The sequence below is a fragment of the Erythrolamprus reginae genome, chromosome 2 (assembly GCF_031021105.1).
Source record: "Erythrolamprus reginae isolate rEryReg1 chromosome 2, rEryReg1.hap1, whole genome shotgun sequence".
Lineage (NCBI taxonomy): Eukaryota > Metazoa > Chordata > Lepidosauria > Squamata > Dipsadidae > Erythrolamprus > Erythrolamprus reginae.
The window spans coordinates 338,022,154-338,041,215 of record NC_091951.1 but is presented as its reverse complement, the minus strand read 5'-3'; the positions used below and the strand labels follow the sequence as shown (position 1 = coordinate 338,041,215).

At 42.3% G+C, this 19,062-nt stretch overlaps 1 protein-coding gene across 1 annotated transcript in view; it reads right to left on the bottom strand.

Annotated features, from left to right (window-relative positions):
- TXNL1 (thioredoxin like 1) overlaps positions 1 to 19,062 on the bottom strand; it is a 43,580-nt gene that overhangs the window by 20,969 nt on the left and 3,549 nt on the right. The window contains exons 2-3 of the mRNA XM_070743518.1: positions 7,597 to 7,693; positions 3,716 to 3,889 (exon numbers count right to left, since the gene is read on the bottom strand). Coding sequence (XP_070599619.1) covers positions 3,716 to 3,889; positions 7,597 to 7,693 — 271 coding nt within the window. The remainder of the gene's footprint in view (positions 1 to 3,715; positions 3,890 to 7,596; positions 7,694 to 19,062) is intronic.

The following is a 19,062-nucleotide window of genomic DNA, read 5'->3' as shown; positions in this document are numbered from 1 at the left end:
TGTAGATTACTTTGTACAGAATTCATATGTGCTCTCTTCCAGACAAGCCAAACACCAAGTCACAGATAGTCCTTGACTTACAAACACAATTGAATCCAAAATTTGGTTGTTAAGCAAAGACAGGTCATAAAATGAGACAGAGCTTTGTCTCATTTTATGACCTCTCTTGCCACAGTTGTTAAGTGAATCACTGAAGGAAATAATATGGATTGTTAAGTGAATCTGGCTTCCCAAATGACTTTAATAACAACAACAACAACAACAACAACAGAGTTGGAAGGGACCTTGGAGGTCTTCTAGTTCAACCCCTTGTTTGGGCAGGAGACCCTAAACTATTTCATACAGATGGTTATCCAACATCTTCTTAAAAACTTCCAGTGTTGGAGCATCCACAACTTCTGGAGCCAAGCTATTCCACTGAATTATTAGGAAATTTCTCCTTAGTTCTAAATTACTTCTCTCCTTGTTTAATTTCTACCCATTGCTTCTTGTTCAGGTGCTTTGGAGAATAGGTTGACTCCTCCTTCTTTGCGGCAACCCCTGAGATACTGGAACACTGCTATCATATCTTCCCTGGTCCTTCTTTTCATTAAACTAGACATGTGATCTTTGCTTGTTGATCACATGACCCTGGGACACTGCAACCGTCATAAGTCCGAGGAATAGGGCAGTATAGAAATCTAATTTAATAATAATAATAATAATAATAATAAATAAATAAATAATAAAATAAGTGCATGCCAGTTGCTGAACAGCTGAATTTTGACCATGTTACTGTGGAGATGCTACAAAAATTGTTGTGAAAAACAGTCATAAGACACTTCTTTCAAGTTCCATTGTAATCTTGAACAGTCCCTAAAGAAATGGTTGAAAATCGAGAACTACTTGTACCCCAAATTTTTTTTCTCCTCTTCTAGACCAGTGTTTTTCAACCAGTGTGCCATGGCACACTAGTGTGCCGTGAGACATGGTCAGGTGTGCCGTGAAGAAGGAAGCTCAAGTTCCAGTTTTGCAACTTTTTGCTGAGAGCAAGAGAGAGAGAGAAAGAGGGAGAGAGAGAGAAAGAAAGAAAGAAAGAAAGAGTGCAAGAGAAAGAAAGCAAGAGAGAGAGAAAATGAGAGGAAGGGGGAGAGAGAGAGAGAGAAATGAGCAAAAAGGGGAGAAAAAAAGAGAAATGAGAAAATGATTGAGGCAGAGAATGAGAGGAAAGAGAGAGAAGCAAAAGAGAGAGAGAAGTGACTCTTGATTTAAAGCATATGATAAAAAGCACCCAAAGCATATGATAAAAAGCACCCTCCCAGCCCTCACTTGGTTTTGGAAATGGTTCAAGAGTGTATACACACACACACACACACACACAAGTGGGGGAAGAGACAGGGATGGAAAAAGAGAGGAGAGTGTCTTAGAGTGTCATTTTGTGTCATTTTGGTTGGTGGTGTGCCCCAGGATTTTGTAAATGTAAAAAATGTGCCGCAACTCAAAAAAGGTTGAAAATCACTGTTCTAGACAACCTTCTGCAAGGAATTTCCTTTCAGGAGATTTACATGGTAGTCATATTCCTTCCATTCTTTTATGTATAGGAGTTTGGTTAAGCCACCATCTGTTCAGTTTGTAGTAACATACCCTGAATGGTCGGAACACTGTTATGAAAATAAAAGCACGCACTTCAGCATGGTTATTATGTCTGCAGCTGAATGAGGAAAGAGCCGTCCCATTTCAGACAACTGGCACTTGGAGGGAAAGAATGATATAGCATTCAAATGGCCCTTGATAATAAAACGTTTTCTTTTTTCTTAAAAAAAAAAGATAAAATCAAGAATCCCAATGAGGGGTTAGAGAAATGAGGAGAAAAAATTTACATAAGTGGTACCATACACCTGCACAACTTGCACATATTTATTGGAATGTTAAGGCAGCCTGTTTGATTTGATTTAATTTATTAGATTTGTATGCCGCCCCTCTCTGTAGACTCGGGGCGGCTCACAGCAATAATAAAAACAATGTACAATAACAAATCTAATATTTAAAAAAATATCTAAAAACCCCTTATTTAAAAACAAGACATAAACAGAAACATACCATACATAAATTATATAGGCCTGGGGAAGATGTCTCAATTCCCCCATGCCTGATGGCAGAGGTGAGTTTTAAGGAGTTTACGAAAGGCAAGGAGGGTGGGGACAATCCTAATCTCCGGGGGGAGATGGTTCCAGAGGGTCGGGGCCACCACAGAGAAGGCTCTTCCCCTGGGTCCCGCCAGATGACATTGTTTAGTTGACGGGACCCGGAGAAGGCCAACTCTGTGGGACCTAACTGGTCGCTGGGATTCGTGCGGCAGAAGGCAGTCCTGGAGATATTCTGGTCCGATGCCATGAAGGGCTTTATAGGTCATAACCAACACTTTGAATTGTGTCAGGAAACTGACTGCGGAGTGTTGGTGTAACATGGGCATACCTAGGGAAGCCCATGATTGCTCTCACAGCTGCATTCTGCACGATCTGAAGTTTCCGAACACTTTTCAAAGGTAGCCCCATGTAGAGAGTGTTACAGTAGTCGAACCTCGAGGTGATGAGGGCATGAGTGACTGTGAGCAGTGACTCCCGGTCCAGGTAGGGCTGCAACTGGCAAACGCCCCCCTCGCCACAGCTGAAAGATTGTTTCTTTAATGTGAGCTGTGGATCGAGGAGGACACCCAAGTTACAGATCCTCTCTGAGGGGGTCAATAATTCCTCCCTCCCCAGGGTTACGGACGGACAGATGTAAGCTGTGGATCGAGGATGTTGACACGGATGTCAGGAGAGAAGAGTGTTCATGCAAATGTTTTGGGAGTGCTTGGGAGTGCAGAAATTCTGGAAAGAGGTGCAAGACGAAATTAATAGGATGTTAGACATAAAAATGGGTGATCACAAAGGAGATGGCAGTATTAGTAATAAGGAGTAATATGGGTGAATTCAGAAAAATTAAGGAAGCAGCTATAGAGAGTGCCCAAGAGGTAATAGTCTTAGGTTGGAAGGATGCAACAAAATGGCCAATACAAAACTGGTACCCGTACTTGGTGGAACACATTCAGTTTGAAATTATGGATACAAAAATGAATATGATTCATGAAAATAAAGTGAAGGACCTGATGGGAAGATGGGACAGAGTTAGAGGTTTCATGGTTAGTAGAATTCGAGACAAGTTATAAAGAATAAACTGGAATCACTCTATAATTTGTAAACGTGGTCATGTTATTGGTTTAAAATAATACAAATCAGAGCACCCTCATTTCGGTGGAGGGGTCTGAATGAATGATGTTGGGTGGTGGGAGCACGCATCACTGTGTCGTGTGTATCTGTTGTTATTATTAAACATTAATAAAATTTATTTTTTTAAAAAAGGAATCCCAATGAGGATTCTAGCTCATGCTTTTCTTCTATAGCAAAGCTAGTCCTAATAGTTCATTTAGTGACTGTTCGAAGTTACAATGGCACTGAGAAAAGGGTGAAAACCTGGGTGCATCTTATACAGAAAATGTAGCCCCCACCCAGCTGCTTTGAAAATATTCTAATATTCTAAAACTGGGTCCAGCAATGGAGAGAAAAACCTCAGAAACCTCTGAAGGTGGAAAAACAGTTCTCGTTTATGTACAAAGGTCACACTCTGAAGAAACATTCTTGTTACGTAGTGTACCGTATTAACCGATGACAGTAATGTTCAAATAAGATGCACATACGTATCCCTTTGGAATATCAGCATCTTCATTGATTCCAGGATCATTTTCTAGGTGCTGTTTGATTTTATCTTCTAATCCCACCGCATCCGCACCTTGATACTGATCGATTCGCACTTTGTTCCGGAAGAAAAGAAATGTCGGGGTTGCTGATATATTGTTAGTGGCAGCTGTCCCCTAACATTAAGAAAACCAGTAATTAGCACGGCATAGAAACATTTTAAAAGGCAGCTGGAGGCTGGGGGAGGTGGCGGCAGCTTGGCTCAGCTGCAGCTGGTGTACCAATTGCGACCCTACCTGCAAGCGGGAGACCCTTGCCACACTCATTTGCACACTTATTACTCTCTTGGATCAGTGCAATGTGCTCTACAAGGACCGACTTTGAAGAGCCCTTGGAAATGGTAATTGGTACAAAATAAACTGGCTAGCACATTGGCAATTCTAAATCTGTTTAAATTTTTTTTATAAGTTATCAAGATGGCAAAGGTATCTAATACTCTTCCTTCCACCTATTTTACCAACAAAACTAGCTGAGGGGGGGGGGGGACTGGCCCAAGGTTATACAGCCAACTTTCATGCCTGCAGTAAGACTAGAACTCACAATAAAACATAGAAACATAGAAGTCTGACGACAGAAAAAGACCTCATTGTCCATCTAGTCTGCCCTTATACTATTTCCTGTATTTTAGCTTAGGATGGATATATGTTTATCCCAGGCATGTTTAAATTCAGTTACTGTGGATTTATCTACCACGTCTGCTGGAAGTTTGTTCCAAGGATCTACTACTCTTTCAGTAAAATAATATTTTCTCATGTTGCTTTTGATCTTTCCCCCAACTAACTTCAGATTGTGTCCCCTTGTTCTTGTGTTCACTTTCCTATTAAAAACACTTCCCCCCTGAACCTTATTTAACCCTTTAACATATTTAAATGTTTCGATCATGTCCCCCCTTTTACTTCTGTCCTCAAGACTATACAGATTGAGTTCATTAAGTCTTTCCTGATAAGTTTTATGATTAAGGCCGTCCACCATTCTTGTAGCCCGTTTTTGGACCCGTTCAATTTTGTCAATATCTTTTTGTAGGTGAGGTCTCCAGAACTGAACATAGTATTCCAAATGTGGTGTCACCAGCACTCTTCTGGTTTCTAGCACGGTGCTTAAGTGCTAGATCAGAGTGGCTTCTTATAGAGCTTAACTCACAGTTGTTACACTGGTTACCAATTACTTTCCATGTTTTCAGATACAGTTCGAAGGGCTGACGGTAACCTATAAAGCCCAATATGGCTTGTTATTGAAGAACATAGCAATAGCAAAAGCCCTTAGATTTATATACCACTTCATATTTCTTTACAACATTCTGAGCAGTTTACAAATATCAGCATGTTGCGACCATCAATTAGCAACCTCGGAAGGAGGGAAGGGCTGAGTCAACCTTGGGCCAGTCAGGATCTAACACCTTGCAGTGGGCAGAATTAGCCTGCAATACTGCATTTTAACTATTGAGCCACCAGGGCTCCTAACAGGAACTTAAAAGGATCATCTTCTCCACATGGACAAACTTGACTAATTTGTCCTGTGCACATGTTACCAGCATCTGCTGATGGTCCCCAGAAAGGTGGGGTGATTTATGATCACTAGCAAAAAATTGTGCTTGCAGTATCCGTATTAGGTAATTGCTTATTTTTATAATATAATATAATTCCATTATTTGAGCACAGTACAGTGGTACATCTATCTAAGAATGCCTCTACTTATGAACATTTCTAGATAAGAATCATGTGTTCAAGATTTTTTTGCTTCTTCTCAAGAACCGTTTTCCACTTATAAACCCGAGTCTCTGAAATTGTAACTGGAAAAGGCAGGGAGAAGCCTCTGTGGGGCCTCTGTAGGAATCTTCTGAGAGGAAACAGAGCCTTCACCCTCCCTGTTGTTTCCCCAGTAGCACACATTATTTGCTTTTACATTGATTCCTATGGGAACAATTGCTTCTTCTTACAAACTTTTCTACTTAAGAACCTGGTCATAGAACAAATTAAGTTTGTAAGTAGATGTACCACTGTATTCTATTACAGAAGTTAAAAGACCGTATACATTGATTTCTGACTGTGAACTGTTGTGCTTCTTAAATGTGATTAACTGATTACTCTTAACTAGATTTTGTCAAGTTGGTCTAATTACCATATATACTCGAGTATAAGCCGAGTTTTTCAGCCCCAAAAATGGGCTGAAAAACCTGATCTCGGCTTAAACTCGAGTCACCACAAGAGGGCACCGAATCACCACAAGAGGGCGCCCCGCCAGCAAGCTAAACAGGGAGGACAGGGACTGCATGAACTCTCTCCAGGCTTTAGAAGCCTCCAGCTGGAGAGAGAAGCAGATTTGTTAAAGAGATCCACTTGGTACGGCACCAGGGGAAGGAGGAGAAGCAGGAGGAGGGCAGCTCTTTCCTTTCCTCCTCCTCCTCTCCCCTGGCTGTGGGCTATTCTGGTTCTCCTCCGCCTCATTTCCCTGTTGCAGTCCCAAGTGGATCTCTTTAGCAAATCTGCTTCCCTGCACAACACATGGGGCAATAAATGGAGACGAGGAGGAGGGAGGATCAGGGGTGGGAGATCAAGGCAACGAGCCAGCCAGCAAGCTAAAGAGGGGGGGGGGGGGGAAACAGCATGAACTCTCTCCAGGCTTCTAAAAACTCAACTTTAAAGAGCCCTGGGTTAGGGTTAGAAATGCAAGTCTTCAAACCTGGAAAAATTAGGGCTTGTGGACTTCAACTCCTACTCCTGAAGTAGCATGGCTGGTGCAGGAATTCTGGGAGTTGAAGTCCACTAGTCTTAAAACTGTCAAGTTTAAAGAGCCCTGGGTTAGGGTTAGAAATGCAAGTCTTCAAACCTGGAAAAATTAGGGCTTGTGGACTTCAACTCCTACTCCTGAAGTAGCATGGCTGGTGCAGGAATTCTGGGAGTTGAAGTCCACTAGTCTTAAAACTGTCAAGTTTAAAGAGCCCTGGGTTAGGGTTAGAAATGCAAGTCTTCAAACCTGGAAAAATTAGGGCTTGTGGACTTCAACTCCTACTCCTGAAGTAGCATGGCTGGTGCAGGAATTCTGGGAGTTGAAGTCCACTAGTCTTAAAACTGTCAAGTTTAAAGAGCCTTGGGTTAGGGTTAGAAATAGGTTTTAGCTTGGTTGCTGATTGAGCTACTTTTTTTACTTTTTAATTTATTGTTATTACCAGATTGCTTTCCTTTACCCTCTTTTAAATTTACAGAGCTAATTTTGGTTTTCTTTAAAATAAATATTCTAAAACATTTAATCTACTGATGTCTCAATTAATGTAATTTTATTGGTTTCCATTTTTATAAGTTACCAGTAACCACTGCATTTTCTAACCTCGGCTTATACTCGGGTCAATAAGTTTTCCCAGGTTTTTTGTGGCAAAAACTGGTGCCTCGGCTTATACTCGGGTCGGCTTATACTCGAGTATATACGGTAAACATAACTAAGAGATTCCTCACCACAGTTAATAAAGTAACTAAAGCAAAGACCGAGTTTTCAATTTCTTCCTTAGGCTGATATTCAATGTATAGTATATGTAGAAAAAGAACAGGTGCTTGCAAGCCTATTGTGACAGCAAGGAGTTGTAAGATCATTTATTGTAGAAATTTTACCAAAGTATATGTGACTGATAGGGATAGTTAATATAATTTTAAGAGTTTTATCAATAATAAGCCATAATTGACTTCCTGATATACCAATCTATAGTCTTCCATTATGGTAATGACGCTTATTGAAGTCAGTGGGTTCCTAAATGAAATTTATTTGCCATTTCTAAATCTGTGACAGTTGTTCATTCATAATCAGCCAAATATACATGTATACCACTACATACCTGGCACTGATGTACATCAACTTCCAAAAACGTTGCTTGGGGATATTTATTGCTCAGAGCATTGAAAGCAGGAGCTACCCTCAAACAAGGACCACATCTGCCAAGGGAGGGAAAAAAAGAAAAACACACAACTGAACAACACTATTTATCATTTAGGTAGCTACAGTCAGCCTAGAGATTCAAGTTGATAATAGAAACTGGAACAAAGAATACATGAAGATGAAGATTGGTGCTGGAAAAATCATTTTTTCATTGCCATGTCCTCCACAATAAATATAAAGCTGAAAAAAATATATAGAGGCATCACCAAGCTCAGTTGAAGAAAAATAGAATATACCAACAGTCTCCTACCTTCTCTGACTACCATTTTATTACAGCTGATCAGGATGGGTAAACATCGATGATTTTTTAAAAATCAGATTTTAAAAAAATTAAATCATTTAAAAAATATTTTTCATCAAATTTATTTTAATAAAATACGTTTGGAGTACAAATCTAGCTAGTTAGTTAAATAGATAGTTTTCTATTTAAGATACATTAATAATCGGCATGAAATGGAGCTTAATTATATGGCATGAGGCTGTATATTCTTCAATATCGGGACTGAGTCAAAAGCAGGTCAGAGGAGGAGCTGCTGCGGGACAGAGATGACAGCTGCTCTCTAAAATTATGATTTAAACTGAGTTGATTTAAACCAAGCCATTTTACTAGTGATTCAAATCATGATTTAAATTGTGATTTTAATTAAATCTACCCTGCAGTTGATGTCCCCTTTACGACGTGTGGACATTAACTCCCACAATTCATGAGCCAGCCAATGCAATCCTGTGCTAAACACTTCATTTTTGCTGAAGTCCCAAAAAGCAGTTTGCACCATAAAACATATACTGTACTCTGGGAACCAATAGAGAGGAGTCATCTTCATTCTCTTTCTCCCACACACACTATCTATACTTCATTGTCTTCTACTCCTCTGTAAATGAGCCCCCTTTTACCTAAGAATCCAGATTGCATTCACCACAATATTATTTGCCATCATTTTATAGGTGTATTCCAGTGTCAAATGCCCCTAACATTTTAAACACTTTCAATCTTTTTTTTGGTAAAATTCAAACTCTGACTGAATTAATTTCTGTTTCACTATAATCACATAAATAATCTCTCCCAATTTTCAGAAATATATCTCAGGCAATATTTAAAGAGCAGTTCAACCAAGCACACAGAGAAAATAGGCAAAGCAATCATGGGCTTCCCTAAATATGCCCATGTCACACCAACACTCCGCAGTCTGCATTGGTTGCCGATCAGTTTTCGGTCACAATTCAAAGTGTTGGTTATGACCTATAAAGCCCTTCATTGCACCGGGCCAGATTATCTCTGGGACCGCCTTTTGCCGCACGAATCCCAGCGACCAGTTAGGTCCCACAGAGTGGGCCTTCTCCGGGTCCCGTCAACTAAACAATGTCGTTTGGCGGGACCCAGGGGAAGAGCCTTCTCTGTGGCGGCTCCGGCCCTCTGGAACCAACTCCCCCCAGAGATTAGAATAGCCCCCACCCTCCTTGCCTTTCGTAAGCTCCTCAAAACCCACCTCTGCCGTCAGGCATGGGGGAACTGAGATATTCTTTCCCCCTAGGCCTTTATAATTTTATGCATGGTATGTCTGTATGTATGTTTGGTTTTATAACAAGGGTTTTTAGCTGTTTTAGTATTGGATTTCTACATGCTGGTTTTATCACTATTGTTAGCCGCCCCGAATCCACAGAGAGGGGCGGCATACAAATCCAATAAATAAATAAATAAAGCCTCTATTAAAAAAAAAACCCATGCAAATACAATTGATCTAGAAAAACATACGCCACGTTCATAAATATTCCACAACTTGTTGACAGAATGAGAATTTTGAATTCATTCTATAATCCCTTCCATCAGGGTGGAGTTGATACAACTGAATGGAGCAGAGTGTTTACTGGCCGGATGCCTTTCCTGTTGCCAATGCAGAGTTTGCAACAAATAAATTACTCAATGTGCCCAGAGAGATATAAATCTGCCCCTACCTGGGATTGAACTCACAACCTCCTGATAGTGAGGCGAGAGCTCCTCTTCTAGGCCACTGGACCATTCTTTTGACCTCACTCTATGACTTTCAAAAAACAAATCTATGAAAACAAACTATGATAACAAAATTGCAATAAAGGTAGTCCTTGACTTATAGCCATTCACTGAGTGACCATTCAAAGATATAGCAGCACTGGAAAAAGGGGGATTTATGATCGATTTTCACAATCTGGGTGCTTGGCAACTGGAATGTATTCATGACAGATGCACTGTCCTGGGATCATGTGATCACTATTTGTAAACTTCTCAACTGGCTTCTGAGAAGGAAAGTCAAGGGGGAGCCAACTGGAAAGGTTACATCACAACTGCAGTAATATACTGTATTTTTCGCAGTATAAGACGCATCCTTCTCCTCCCTAAAAGAGGCTGAAAAATTTGGGTGCGTCTTATACTATGTAGCTTTTTCAAAGCTTTTTTTTTTAGCCCAAATGAGGTGCTAATGATCTCAACTTTTACCAACTTGCAGGCATTTTCATTGTTACCGTACTTATTATTATTTATTTGATTTGTATGCCGCCCTTCTCCAAAGACTCGGGGCGGCTCACAACAACAAAAACAGTACAAATCCAAAATTAAAAACCCTTTAAAATTTAAAACCCTTAATATAAAAACAATCATACATCTCATACAAACCATACATAAAGCGGAAACGGCCCAGGGAAATCAATTTTCCCATACTTGCTCCGAATAAGGTTTTTTTCAGCCCTAACCAGAGGATAAAATAATGTGTTGAAGCTGACCAGACCAAAGATGCTAGCCAGATGAATACCTGGTAGGCAGATTTTTCCTCTTATTTTGCTCCCAAAAAACTAAGGTGCATCTTATACTCAGGTGCATCTTCTACTCCAAAAAATATGGTATTTCACAATTGTGGCAAAAGAGGATTATGAAATGGAACAAAAGACACTTAACATTTGCAATGCGTACAACATAAATGTTGTGTAAGATTGTGGTTGTAAGTAGAGGACCACTGTACATTTATAGCTATTTACTTATTTTTATCAGGATGAAACTGGCAGTGAGAAATAAGATGACAAATTTCAGTTAGGGGCTAGTGACTTAAAAAGTAAACCATGCTAAGTTGCATCCCTAGCTCAATAATGATACAGTGGTACCTGTACTTAAGAATGCCTCTACTTAAGAACTTTTCTAGATAAGAACTGGATGTTCAAGACTTTTTTGCCTCTTCTTAAGAACCATTTTCTACTTTAAGAACCTGAGCCAGGAAAAATTTCCCAGGAAATTTGAGAGCGGAACGAAGGCTGGCCAGTTTCTTGCCATTCCCCCTTTAATCCCGGCCATCTCGGCCTTTTCTGGGCTGCCAGAGGAGTCTTTCGGAGGCTTTGGCAGTCCAGAGTGAACAAAGCATTTTCCTTTCTCTGGGTGCTTGGAGAGGGAATAAACCTACCCCAGCGCCCAGAGAAAAGAAACACTCCCTTTGCTCTGGGCAGTGACTGTCCTCTTCCTCTTCTTCGTCCTCTTCCTCCCACCCAAATTCCGAGCTTTTATTTCTCTCCTAATGGGTTTGCATGCATTATTTGCTTTTACATTGATTCCTATGGGAAAAATTGCTTCTACTTACAAACTTCTCTACTTAAGAACCTGGTCACGGAATGAATTAAGTTCTTAAGTAGAGGTACCAGTGTAATGTATTTTAGCCATTTACTGTAAGCACAGGTAGTCCTCGACAACAGTCAATTTAGTGATCGTTCAAAGTTACGAGGGCATTCAAAAAAAGTGAATTATGACAGTTTTTTCACAGCTACAACCTCTCCAGCATCCCTATGTGATCACATGTGATCAAAATTCAGATGTTTGGCAACTGGTTCATACTTATGACCATTGCTGTGTCCCAAGGTCATGCGATCCCCTTTTGTGACTTTCTGACCAGCAAAGTCATTGGGGAAGCCAGATTCACTTAACAACCAGGTTACTAAGTTTAGAACTGCAGGAATTCACTTAACAAATGAGGCAAGAAAGGTCGTAAAATGGGGCAAGAATCACTTAACAAATGTCTCACTCAGCAAGAGAAATTTTGGGCTCAATGGTAGTCGTAAAGTTGAGGACTACCTGTGTTTAAACAAGTGAAGCTAGATTTTAAAGTAATAGACTCTGTATAGTGAAGGTACGGAAACACAAAAACAAAGATTAGTTTTAAATACTATTCTACTGTAGAACAAGGAGCAGTTTTCGCACTGCAAATAATGCAGAACAGCAAGTTTGACGAGTCTAGAGTGTGCTCTTCAACAGACCACAAAAAAAGGCAATCCTTCAGATGCACCAATTATCATATTTTTTGGAGTATAAGACCTATCCTTCCCCCTCCCTCAAAAGAGGCTGAAATTCTGGGTGTGTATTATTCTCAAAATGTAGCTTTTTGGAAGCTTTTTTCCAGCCCTAATGAGGTGCAAACGATCTTACTGGCTTGCAGTCTTTTTCATTGCTACTCTCTCTGAAGGTTTTTCCTCCCCCCAGCGCTAGGTCTTTGCAGGCTTTTTTTTCCATTGCTCAAATAAGTTTTTTTTCAATTCTCACCAGGGGATCAAATACTGTGCTGAAGCTGACCAGACTAAAGATGCTAGCCCCTGTGATGGCAAACCATTTTCCCCTCGGGTGCAGAAAGTGTGTGCACGTGCGCTATCACTCATGTGCAAATGCCCATCCCCATAATTCAATGCCCGGGGAGGGCAAAACGGCCTTCCATGTCCCCACAGAGGCCCTCTGTAGGCCGTAAATGGCCCGTTTCCTGATTTCTGGTGGGCCTGGTAGGCCCATTGTTTGCTCTCCTCAGGCTCCAGAGGATTCTCCTGCTCCCCAAGGGCCCTCGGGAGGCCAAAAACGCCTTCCCGTGTGAGCTGAAAATCATCCGGCTGGCACACACATGCACGCTGAAGCTGAGTTAGGACATCTCATGTGCCGGCAGATATGTGCCATAGGTTCACCATCACTGCGCTAGCCAGATGAATACCTGCTGGCAGATTTTTTGCCCTCTATTTTCCTCCCCCAAAATTAAGGTGTGTATTATACTCTGAAAAATGCAATTGCTCAATGTGTGTCTAGTCTGTAACAGACTATAAAAAATACTCAAATGAACAAAGAATATAAGTAGTCTTCAATCTACAATTGTCCATTTAGCAATCATGGGCTTTCCCCGATATTTATTTATTTATTCGATTTTTATGCCGCCCTTTTCCTTAGACTCAGGGTGGCTTACATTATGTTAGCAATAGCACTTTTTAACAGAGCCAGCATATTGCCCCTACAATCCGGGTCCTCATTTTACCCACCTCGGAAAGATGGAAGGCTGAGTCAACCTTGAGCCGGTGATGAGATTTCAACCGCTGACCTTCAGATCTACAGTCAGCTTCAGTGGCCTGCAGTACAGCACTCTACCTGCTGCGCCACCCCATGTTACACCAACACTCCGCAGTCTGCCTTGGTTGCTGATCAGTTTCCGGTCACAATTCAAAGTGTTGGTTATGACCTATAAAGCCCTTCATGGCACCGGACCAGATTATCTCAGGGACCGCCTTCTGCTGCACGAATCCCAGCGACCAGTTAGGTCCCACAGAGTGGGTCTTCTCCGGGTCCCGTCAACCAAACAATGTCGTTTGGCGGGACCCAGGGGAAGAGCCTTCTCTGTGGTGGCCCCGGCCCTCTGGAACCAACTCCCCCCAGAGATCAGAATTGCCCCCACCCTCCTTGCCTTTCGTAAGCTACTTAAAACCCACCTCTGCCGTCAGGCATGGGGGAATTAAGATACTCTTTCCCCCTAGGCCTTTACAATTTTATGCATGGTATGTCTGTATGTATGATTGGTTTTTTATAATAATGGGTTTTTAACTGTTTTTAGTATTGGATTATTGTTATATGCTGTTTCATGTTGCTGTTAGCGGCCCCGAGTCTCTGGAGAGGGACGGCATACAAACAAACAAACAAACAAACAAACAAACCGTTTATAAGGTCAAAATTGCAATGAAAAAAGTGGCTTATGTCTGCTCTTCACACTTATGACCATCACAGCATGCCTATTTTAAGAGTGGTGGTCACCTTCCTCAATAAATAAATGAACAAGTAACTGCTATTTGCAGCATAATATAAATGGTTATTTTTTTCTGGGGGGGGGGAGGGAATTACCCATTTGGGAGAATGGATGTTATACTTATAACTGAGCAAGTTGCTTAGCGATGACATGGTTCACACTTACAACTATATTATTTGCTTAATATCTGCTGTAAAAAAAATAATAAAACTGGGTCCGGCCATGTAGGTGCCTCAATTTACAACCAAAACCCCGTTTACAATTATGGTTGTAAATTGAGAACTACCTGTAAACATGGCATCAAAAACAATACAGAATGATATAGACCTATTTGAAGCTATGGCCATTAGTCACAAGTTATGACTGAAAACAGAAAAAATATATGCTTGGCAGAAAAGCAAGTTTTTTTAAAAAATCCAATGAAAAATTAAGGAGACTGCAAGGAATTACAGCTCAATTACAAATTATGTTTTCTATCACTGTGCTATGCTCTCCAGAGGTCTTCACACTTAGTAACTTTAAGACTTGTGGACTTCAACTCCCAGAATTCTCCAAACAGCATAGCTGGCTGGAGAATTCTGGGAGTTGAAGGCCACAAATCTTAAAGTTGCCAAGTTTGAAGACCTCTACTCTACCCTATCAAATAAAGGAATATAAGAATTCTTCTTGATTAGAACCAAGGAACAGGCAGATGCCTTCCAGATGTTTTCTCTAAAATCCAACCACACAGCCAATGTATTAAAATTGTGGGCATTTCATCAAAAACATTTGTCAGAAACCAAATTATCAACCCTCTAGTTTATGATTCTGTATCCAACAGCAGCCAACTGCATTTTAACTTGTGCTGCCCACATCTTGCCTTTCATCCATGAAATTTAAAGATGGTTCTATTACCAACCTTTCGAACCTCAGGGACCACTAAATTCATAATTTTAAATCCCACAGAATACTAATAATGATCTGCCTAATGACCAGTTGGGTGCCTCGCCGGCCTCTACTTGCTCCTCCCCTGCCAGTCACTCCTTACCTCCTCACCCGGCCTTCCTTAGGGCCCCAACTGAAAGCAGTTGTAGCTAAGCAGCCATGAGAAAGAGTCAGTTCAAACTGTATCTGATTGAGGAGGCTCAGCAGAAGCACCTCAATGAGGACTATCAGCATAGGTCTTCCAAGCAGAAGGAAGACCTGCGGGACTGCAAGGCCAGGCACCTGCGGGTGAGATGGTCAGCCAGTTGTAGGCCATGATGTAGTCCCACTGGGACAAGGCCCTTCAACTCTTTGCCACCTGTGGCACTTCACTCCAGCCTTTGCCCAAAGTCCCATCCCAGGAAGCCAAAGCAAACCCCTAGTCAGAAATTCTGCCACCCTCCAACCCACACAAAAAGACCCTGAAGAGAAAACTCTCTGCAGCAACACAACTGTGCATTGCACGAATCTGGCCCAGGGGCCATAGTTTGAGGGCCCCTGCTCTAGAGCAATATAAACAATATAAATAATTTTTCTGCGGATCACCAAAATTTTGTTGACTGCTGATCTATCAGGTTTCTTAGGCAGGACACTAAAAGAATGCAATAATGTTACTAGCCACACCATGCTTATTTTCAGCAACTGGTTTTCAAAGAACCCACCACCCAAACAGAAATTTACTTAGATGCTGTGGCCAAAATACATCAATACAATTTTCTCCAACACGAATGCCCCCGAATCTCTTCCAAAATGCTTTTAGCCAGCAATCAACACTAGACTTTTTAAATGATGACAGCAAAGATTGTTATTAATCAGCTATGCCGAAAATATAAGAAATAAAGTTATCGCTAAGTTCAATTGAATTGCGGCCAAAATATTCATTGATGATTCACCAAGTTTGTGAGAAAACTCTAACAGTGCCCAATAATTATACCAGAAAAAAGGGCATGGCAAGATGTATTCATTGATAGCATTTAGGCCAGGGGTCGACAAAGTTGTTCAGAATCTAGGAGCCAGCCAAAAAATTTAGGAGCCAGAATTTTTTTTAAGCAAACTTGGTTTTTTGCCGAGTCTCCACCTGACATCGCTTTCACCCCCTCCCCCCCGGCGCAGGCCTGGCTCCGCCGAGCCGGCTCTGCTGTACTCCCGTCGGGATCCGAGGGGAGACCGTTAGTCAGAAACCGAAACAGAGAAGAAGGAAAGGGAGACCGGGCCGGGGACGCGGGTGAGGGGGGGAGGGGGGAGGAGGGGTTACTGGTCGGAAGTCACCGCGCACGCGGCCGGAGGAGGAATGAACAAAACCTCACGCCGGGAGGGGAGGGGCTTCCGCTTCTCTCCGAAGGCGGGTGAGCGGCCAAGATCGGAGCGTCTGTGTGCGGTGGGGGGGAGTGAAGGGGTTCGAGTAGGAGGCGGAATGGAGGCAAGGGGGGGAGGGAGAGACGCACGCAAGCGCAGGGGACGCTGGGAAAGCAGCTCGCTCCGAGGTTGATGGGCGGAGCTACGGAAGCCAAGATGTACCATTTCTGGGCGTAAACACAAGGCGGGAAAAATATACTGTATACCAGTGATTTTCAACCTTTTTTGAGCCGCGGCACATTTTTTACATTTACAAAATCCTGGGGCACACCACCAACCAAAATGACACAAATCTAATAAATAAATAAATAATAAATAAATACATACATACATACATACATACATACATACATACATACATACATAAATAACCCCCTCATATATACAATCCCATGTAACATCCCCTTATAAATACAGTCAATCATCAATCATCCCTCCTGAAATTTATACCACTGTCTCATTTCTGGGTACTTCTCCTGTCTTTCCCCCTTTTCTCTCTCGTGTTTCTCATTTCTCTCTCTTCCTCCCTTTTTCCCTCATTCCTTCTCCCTCTCACTTCTCCTCTTTTTACATCCCTGTCTCTCTCCCCCCCTTATGTGTGTGTATGTATACACACTCCAACCATTTCCAAAACCAGTTGAGGGCTGGGTTTTTTTTCTCTTTTATCCTTTTCAAAAACAGGTGTGGGCTGGGGGGGTTTTCTTATTATTTGGGTGCTTTTTACCATATGCTTCAAGAATCACCTCTCTCTCTCTTTTGTTTTACTCTCCTCTCATTCTCTGCCTCAATCATTTTCTCATTTCTCCTTTTTTCTCCCCTTTTTGTTCTCATTTCTCTCACTCTCCTTTCCTCTCCCTATCTGTCTTGCTTTCTCTCTCTCTTGCTATCTTTTTCTCTCTCTTGTTCTCTTATTTTCTCTCTCTCTCTTGTTCTTTCTCTCTCTCATGCTTTCTCTCTCTTGTTCTTTCTCTCTCTGTTGCTCTCTCTCTCTTATTTTCTCTCTCTCTCTCTCTTTCCTTTCTCTCATTCCCTCTTTCTCTCTATCCTTTCTATCTCTCACTCTTTCCTTCTCTCCCTCCCTTTCTCTCTCTTTCCATTCCCTCTTTCTCTCTATCCTTTCTATCTCTCACTCTTTCCTTCTCCCCCTCTCTTTCTCTCTCTTTCCTTTCTCTCATTCCCTTTCTCTCTATCCTTTCTATCTCTCACTTTTTCTTTCTCTCCCTCCCTTTCTCTCTCTTTCCTTTCTCTCATTCCATCTTTGTCTCCTGGGGCTGACTGCGCCTGCCCTGCACCCCCCACCACGGAGGGAAAGCATTTGGCATCGGCACCGCCAACCCCCCCCCTCCACAAGCAGCAAAAGCCTCTGCGACTGAGCCGGAAGGCAAACAGCGCACCCCACCGCTTAGGCTTTTGCTGCTCCTGGGGGGGGGGAGGATTTTCTCCTCCCCGCCCCCCCGGCAGCCAAACGTCGCTGGTGCAGGAAAGCAGCATGTTAAAAGGCGCGCTGCTTTCACGGAAAACAAACCCGGCTTTCCTGGCAACGGAGGATGGCAAGCAGGATGAAGCGGGGTGGAGCAACGCGAGGCTCAAGCAGGCAGCTTCCGCGCGTTTCTTTCAGCGGAAGAGGAGGAGAGGGAGCGGATCGGGCGGGCGGGGGGCTGCGCCTTCTACTGCCGGCGCCTCCCCGCCCCCGCCCCCCCCCAGGCAGGCAGGGGAATGGGGACTGCGCGCCCATGGAAAAGGGCACGCAGGGGGGGTATTTTGGGGTGCGCGGGTAGCGGCGGCGGCGGGCAATAGCCGGGGGGCGGCTTCTGCAAGTGGGAGCTCCAGGGCTGAAGCCTCAGCCCTGGAGCTCCCACTTGCAGGAGCCACCTCGCGGCACACCTGGCCATGTCTCGCGGCACACTGGTGTGCCGTGGCACACCGGTTGAAAAACACTGCTGTATACATACAGTACAGCAGGCAACATTTTCTAGGCGCCAGACAACATTTTCTAGGCGCCACTGGCGAACAGGCGCCTGGGTTTGTCGATCCTTGATTTAGGCTAATGTCTCTTTCCAGAATTGTAAAGTAGCTGGTGACTTTCCTCCCCTTTCTTTTTATATTAAATTTAATCTGTGTATCCACAGCTTCTCAGTGCCAATAAACTGCAGAGTGAACTATGGAATCTCTTGGAAGTCTTCTGCTCTGAGATGTTATATAAAAACAAAACGGTAGCTAGTTATGAACCGTCATGTTTTTAAGAATAAATCTAATACAGTTCTACAGAGCAATCATTGAGTCTGTCATTTGCACTTCTATAACTGTCTGGTTGACACAGACTTCAGAGGATAATCAGAACTGCAGAAAAAGCAATTGCTGCCAACCTGCCTTCCATTGAGGAACTGTATACTGCACGAGTCAAAAAGAGGGCGGGGAAAATATTTACTGACCCCTCACATCCTGGACACAAACTGTTTCAACTCCTACCCTCAAAACGTCGCTACAGAGCACTGCACAGCAAGACAACTAGACACAAGAACAGTTCTTTTCAGAATGCCATCACTCTACTAAACAAATAATTCTCTCAACACTGTCAGACTTTCTACTAAATCTGCACTTCTATTCTACTAGTTTTTCTCATCATTCCTATCACCCATTTCCTCCCATGTTGATTGTATGACTGTAACTTGTGGCTTATATCCTAAGATTTTTATTAATATTGCTTCTTCATTGCTTATTTGACCCCTATGACAATCATTAAGTGTCGTACCACATGATTCTTGACAAATGTATATTTTATTTTATGTACGCTGAGAGCATATGCACCAAGACAAATTCCTTGTGTGTCCAATCACACTTGACCAATAAAATTTATTCTATTCTATTCTACAGGCAAAATAAACAATGACTAATAAACAGTTCGATATTCCAAGTGGAATGATGTAATCTTTCACTAATTGTACAATCTTATAAACTTTTGTTTGAATAGCAATAGCACTTCGACTTAT